Genomic DNA, 6,934 nt, shown 5'->3' on the forward strand with positions numbered 1-6,934 from the left:
CAACTTTAAACCTGAATAAATTTGTAAAGCTTTCCAGAATCAGAATGTACTTTATTGCCAAGTATGCTCACACATACAAGGAATTTTTTTTTGGGTGATGGAGAATACACAGACATAAAGTATAATATAGAAAAAGTATAGATATGAGCAGGGTGGAAATATAAATAGGGTACTCATGTATAGGAGGCATGTACATGCGCAGAATGTGCAGCTCAGGAGCAAGGTATGAAGCGTGGTTTAATGAAATAACATGTAACAGTATTGCACTTGTGCCTATAACCATACATGTATATGTAGATTATTATATTGCACTGGGGGAGACGGCAGACGTCTAATTCGACTTCTAACCAGACTTCTAACTTAAATTTTTCCTAATTTGCAAAACAGCGAAGCAAGTGTGGCTTGTTCACCCTAAAACATTCCAAAAAGGAATGTAAATCTTGGAGTTGCTTAAAACGCAAAATAAAGGTGATATTAAGTATTTAAAAAAAAAAAAAAAAAACATTTTAAGGGGTGGTAAATTTTGACCATAGATTTAAAAAAAAATTAATTGAATTTTTCAGTCTTTTTAGACATCCTTATATGTAATATGACTAAGCTGAAAAAAGTAAAGTACTTCTTATTTTGGTAGCAGTAACAGCAACAAAAACCTTCTGTTCTAAATGTCTTGTTTCTCATCTACATTTCTAATAAGGCACCATGCTCTTATTTCCCCCTTATTACATTTCACATTGTATCGTATTACTCATTCAATCCTCACGTGTTCATAAGTTATAATCTAAAATCTGCAGTAGCATTCCAGGACTCCTTGCTTTTTTAAAGAGAAGAAAAATAATCAAACAGAAATAAAGACATTGAAATGAATCACCTGACTATTCACCGAAGAGGAAAAGACACAGGGTGTAAAAAAAGGTTTGCATTTACATTTCAGTAGCAGATATATTTGCTTCAGTCTTCGAAACATTATTATTAAGCCGCATCACACTCGACTTCTACCACAAACAAACAAACTAAATAAATAAATAAATAAATAAATAAATAAATAAATAAATAAATAAATAAATAAATAAATCCTTTGTTTTCTTCCTGTTGCATGTTGTACGTGTTCACTGACACAAACTAGGGTTTTTGTTCATAGGATTCTGCTTTTATTTACTATGAAATTTGATAATTACACTAGACGATGTTGATCTTTCTTATCTTCGGCATCCAAAGCAGAACGTTTTGAATATGATTGAATTCGTCTGGTGTAAATCATCATTAAATAACTGCATCATGGCTTTCTCAAATCACCTTGTCTGTGTAAGTTAGCCAGAGCAAGTGACTCAGCCACCCACTTCATGTACAGGGTAACACCATAAGGGTCTCGGTTTCCTCTCGAGAGACACTCAAGCGTTATAAAAGTGCAGAAAGAGAGGTGACTAAAGTCTGACACACAACTATGCAAATTGATTAACAGTGTGCAGGGAGAGAACGGAAACTTCCTGCATGCTGTATGGGGATGTGCCTTTGCTGTCACACTGTGGTTTTTTGCATTGTAGTGTTTCACTTTACAAAAAGAGTCTCTTGGTGTGTTATGGTACGAGTTCATGTGATAAGCTGTGGGTTAGGAGAGAAAAACATTTGTGTTTACTCGGGTTACTGAATAACAGGGGGACTTTAGGTATCAGCTTTAAGGAAATAAAGGTGCAGGTTTAGCAGTGCCACATTTGTTCGAGCAAACAGGTGCGCTGCAGACTCTTTGCTGAAAGTGCGTAACAGGAGATGAAGACTTCCTGGCTGTGTGCGACCCTCCTGCCCCTTTTCCTCTTCAGCTGTGCCCTTCCCGAGAAACAGTGCCAGTGGAAAGGTGAGTTTAAGGAGTCTGTTAACATATCACAGGTACGGGTACAGCTAAAGATACAAGCCTCTGAAGTTATTCTTTTCAAATCTGTCGTGCTGGAAATAAAAATACACATCAAATACACAAATCTGGAAACGGTAGTGTTTTCTGAACTGAAATGATATTCACATGCAAGATGTGATTTATATCTTTGAACTTCTTCACGGTTTTAGGAAATAAAATGGCAGGCGTGTCAAAGATTTGTTATTTTCACAACGCTTGCATGCTCAGTGAGCCTTTATTTCAATTTTCTGTTAAATAAAGATTCCTTTTTCCTTCTGAGAGACATTTTCAACCGACCTAATACTGTTGTAAAGCTGCATAGCCGGCTCTGTTTCTTGAGGTCGATGAACGTTGCCGTTACAACTGTTCTACTTTTGCATAAATTGTTTTCAATATGAAAAAAAAAAGATACTGCAGATTCCTAAGCACCTGATAGGAGAAGATTTCCAAATCTAAAAGTTCATCTTGTTATCATCATTTCTTATACATGAAGACGGTTCAGTTAAGGTGAAGCTAAGATTGTGATTTCAGTATGAACACCACAGAGAGTGTCAAAGAGTTTCCGTGAGCTGGTGATTCAGGCTTTCCTCCCATTCTTCATGTGCGTCTTTGTTCTACTTCAGTGACACTATTTCTCCATCATATCTACAGTCTGTAAACACAATAGTGAAGAGAGAGAGAGAGAGAGAGAGAGAGAGAGAGACTCTGTTTTGGAACAAGTCTGACATGTGGGAAGAAATGTATTGGCATATCAGCAGAGTTTAGTTTCTTTAGCAGGTTGTGGGTGGGTGGATGTGGGAGCTTTCGGTTTTTGAGAGATTGAAATTTTCTGTCAAACTGCAAAACATACTCAGAATAAGGCTCAGAATCATATTTCTAGACAAACCCGTGTTCCAGAAAACGGTCTGCGAGTCGAGTCAGCAATATTTAAAGTAAGAGCACTGTTTCAAGAGAAAAAAAAAAGGGCAATGTTTTAAGGACACAGGAAGCTGCTGGTTTGTGGTAATCGTTTAGCATATGAGAAACGTTTTCTTTAAGAGCGGGAGATTAATAACAGTACATCTGCGGTTTCACAAAAACAGTGTAACCAAAAAACCCCAATTATAACTATAAATGCTTAGTTATGACTTTCTTGCTTTCTTCAACTATAAATGCTTAGTAATGAATCCCATTATTCATCTAAAGCACTAAAGCAGGTATTCAGCAGATGGCAAAGAAACAAAGCAAGTCCACAGGTGTGAAATAACTCATGAATTCTTTTCTTTTTCCCCCTTTTACTCCAGACAATATCCCAAAAATCAACCGTGTAAAAGTCCACAGCAATGTTTCTGTGCCCTGTCCAAGGTTTACAGCAGTGGAGATGACGTTCAAGTTGTATAAGGGCCAAAAGGATGTTGCCTTCATCACTTATGGGAATATCTCACATGTGATGAACTCAGAAAACCTCGGAAGCACAATGAACCACTATGTCAATACCAATTCCAACACCACTCACTTTATGCTTCACAACGTGACTATCAATGCCTCGGGCTTGTACACGTGCATGGCTAAAAGGTCCTACCCTCCTCCCATGGTGGACATGCAGGAGGAACCTCAGACCATCGTGATTGTTGAAGGTGTGTAGAAAATCTGTTTTTTGAAAATCACTATTGAAAGACAAACATGATAGAAATGGATGCAAAGTGCAAACATGTCAGCCTGAAAGTGAGACGTATTTCTTGTTTGTAGAACATGTGTGTGTGCAGAACAGCGCAAAACCAGAATCTTCTACCAGTCATCTGCTCCTGTGGGTGGGGTTCGGGGTTCTGAGCTTATACGGCCTGATCGTCACTTTTATTGCATTATTGTTGAGGGTAAGTGTCAATGATTTCCATAATTATAAATTAATAAGAAATATAGACAGCTAGGCTCTCAACCACTAATAATAATAATAATAATAATAATAATAATAATAATAATAATAATAATTCTTATTATTATCATCAAAAATCATAGTAATAGTGGTCAAATGTTAAATAATTTGTACATGAATACATTAAATAATAATAATAATAATAATAATAATAATAATAATAATAATAATAATAATAATAATAATTATCATCAAAAATCATAGTAATAGTGATCAAATGTTAAATAATTTGTACATGAATACATTAAATAATAATAATAATAATAATAATAATAATAATAATAATAATAATAATAATAATAATAATAATAATAATAATTGCATTTTCTATTATTTCTACTAGTAGTAGTTTTCATACTGGTATTACAGTGTTAAATTATCACTACAAAATGACTAGACATTTTCTTTTATTTTTCTGTTTTATTTTGTGACATTATCCCTATAACCTAATCTAGACAGCTGTAAATGCACAAAAATGAAAGAATATAGTACACAAATCCAGTAAGTTCTCTGTAATGTAGCAGAATGTGATTGGCTTGCAGTTCCGTCTGAAAACTGAACAGATGTCCTCACACGACTACATGAACATGAAGCCACGAACACGGCGGAGGAAGCAAGGCATCCTTCACCCCACACACCTCAGCTGGTACAACGACACGGCCAATGGCACTGCAGCCAGCAAGAAGCTTCCAACCAAATGAACACGTGTTTAAATCCAAGACTCATCTCAAACTAAATGGCCCAGCACTGCACATTTTCATTGTGTGTCTCCTGCTCTGATCCACACGTTTAGAAATGCAGAAGTGAACAAGTTGATGAGTTTTATTCAGGTGTGTTGGAGCCAAGAGAACATTAAAATATGCAGCGCAGAGGGGAATGCTGCACTAAACGAACCTCTATTCAATCACCCATAATCTTACTTGTGCAGAAACTGTAGCAAACTTCTAGGTTATGTAGTTTTCTTTTTCTATTGCTTTAATCACTGATGTGATTTTGTAGATTACAAAGTTACCTAAAAGCTTCATGCTTGTTAATCGAGATAAATATTTACTTATATTATACATATACCTAATGATCGAAGATGCGTTCTCAACTAATAGCAGAGCCTGGACTGTAGAGTCAGCTGATCTCTGATTTAATGTCCAGAATTTTTGGCACATTGCATGCAGTCTTATCCAGTTTTATTTAAACACAACATTACTTCTTAAATAACGCAAGTTTTTGGCACCCGGTACAATCATCCTTTAATAAATTTGTCCTGCAACATTTTCTGTATTTTATACAGAAATGCTTCGAGTCATTATCTTGTTAAAAGATCCATCTATAACCAAGAAACCTCTTGGCTGGGGTAAACAAGTACCAGACTAAAAAGTCTGTTATAGGAATTGTTAATTGTATATTTGTTTGCTTTTATTTTAAAATATGTTTATAATGAAATTGCCATGAGTACTAGAATTATTGCCCATTATTTACCTGTTTTCTGTGAAGTTGACTGTGAACATACACTACCAAGAGGGTAAAATAATGGCTTTAACACCGTATGTATGTTTTAAACTATATGTGTAATAGGAGCTGTTAAGGAATAGCAATAAAAAAAAAAAAATCTTGTAACAATCGTTTTTCTTTGTGGTGAGGTTTTCACATATTGTACAAGGCAGTACAAGTGGGTAGCAAAAAATAAAACCAATTTAAAAGATCAATATTAAGTGTCTTGGTAACATGTTGCACCACAATGAACACATCAGAACAGATACAGTGCAGCTTGGCACAGAATCTACAAGTCTATGGAAGTTAGATGGCTTGATTGAACACAAATATATTCCCTCAGTTGGCATTATGATGAAGGTGGTATTGAGGAGCGCTGTTTAACAGTTCACACCAAAATCTCCATAAGTGTTTGATTAGATTAAGATCTGGTGGCCATGATGTATTATTTAGATGAATTTCCTGCTTTCTTACTAAAACATTTAGTGAGGCTGCGAGGCCTGTGGATGGGGGCGGAGTCATCCTGGAAGAATAGAAAATGTTTATCAGAAAGTGATCATGCTATGCAAATAATATTTGCATTGACCTTTCTTTTTTAACTGTTCCAGGAAAATAAGTAGATAAATAAACGAGTGAATAATACCACCAAAAAGCATAACAAAGACAGTAGTTCTTACATTCATTTGTCACCCTTCAGTGTCCACTGAGCAGTGGCTGATGTCTCATGGCTCTAGGGCCCCTGGTTTAATCCCGAGCTCTAGCTCTAGGGCTTTATGTGCAGGTTCCCCTTGTGTCCAGACAGATTTCCTCCCAAGTCTCAAAACCATGCCAGCAGATTGATTGGCTAATATAAATTGGCCATAATTGTCAATAATCCCATTCATTCTCACAGTTCTCCCTGTGCTTCAGGGGTTTCCTTCAGGTACTCTGGTTACATCCCCCCAGTCCAAGAAATGCATTGCTGTGATCTCTAAGTTGCCCATAGTATTATTGTGTGAGTGTGTGTGTGATTGCGCCCTATGTTAGGTTAGCACCCATGTCTCTCACCTTCTGCCTCGAGTCCCCTAGGATAGACTCCAGGTTTCCTGTGATCCTGTGTTGGATAAGAGGTTCAGAAAATGGATGGACGAATTCCATGTCACCTCAATATGATGTCTTGGTCTAAATATTACACCGATTAAACCCAAAACCACTCTTTCAGTGTCTTGTAGGACTATAGAAATAATAGGCAATAAAATGCATGTTGGCACCCACACATAAGCCTCCTCCTCCTTCTTCTTCTTCTTCTGCTCATTCTGTCCACAGGAGGGCGACACAGGCCTCTTAAAAGCCTTCCAAAAAAAAAAAACTTCACTGAGAAACTAACGGGATCTCCTGAGAACGGACCATTACATCATTCCGAATGGTGCATCCCTTTCTAGCGTCGAGGTTCCCCCTCCACACACACACACACCACAGTCTTTGTCTTACTATTGGTGTGAGGACCTTCTAGTGAAATCATTATTCGTTTAATTAATATATTGATTTTCTCGTGGTGAGCAACCAAAGATCCTATCAGATCTTTGAGGCGACATTTGGTCCCCACCATGATATGAACACACACACACACGTAGACTTCTGGCCCTCCCCAACCGCACACACACTGAGGGAAC

At 36.8% G+C, this 6,934-nt stretch overlaps 1 protein-coding gene across 1 annotated transcript; it reads left to right on the forward strand.

The window, feature by feature from the left end:
- Positions 1 to 1,523: 1,523 nt before the first annotated feature.
- Positions 1,524 to 5,463, forward strand: si:dkey-1h24.6 (T-cell-specific surface glycoprotein CD28). The gene is made up of 4 exons (XM_058380785.1): positions 1,524 to 1,849; positions 3,169 to 3,501; positions 3,614 to 3,738; positions 4,340 to 5,463. Exons 1-4 carry the CDS (start codon positions 1,765 to 1,767, stop codon positions 4,496 to 4,498), a joined length of 702 nt encoding a protein of 233 aa, XP_058236768.1. The 5' UTR covers positions 1,524 to 1,764; the 3' UTR covers positions 4,499 to 5,463.
- Positions 5,464 to 6,934: the final 1,471 nt, after the last annotated feature.

The sequence above is a fragment of the Hemibagrus wyckioides genome, linkage group LG26 (assembly GCF_019097595.1).
Source record: "Hemibagrus wyckioides isolate EC202008001 linkage group LG26, SWU_Hwy_1.0, whole genome shotgun sequence".
Classification (NCBI taxonomy): domain Eukaryota; kingdom Metazoa; phylum Chordata; class Actinopteri; order Siluriformes; family Bagridae; genus Hemibagrus; species Hemibagrus wyckioides.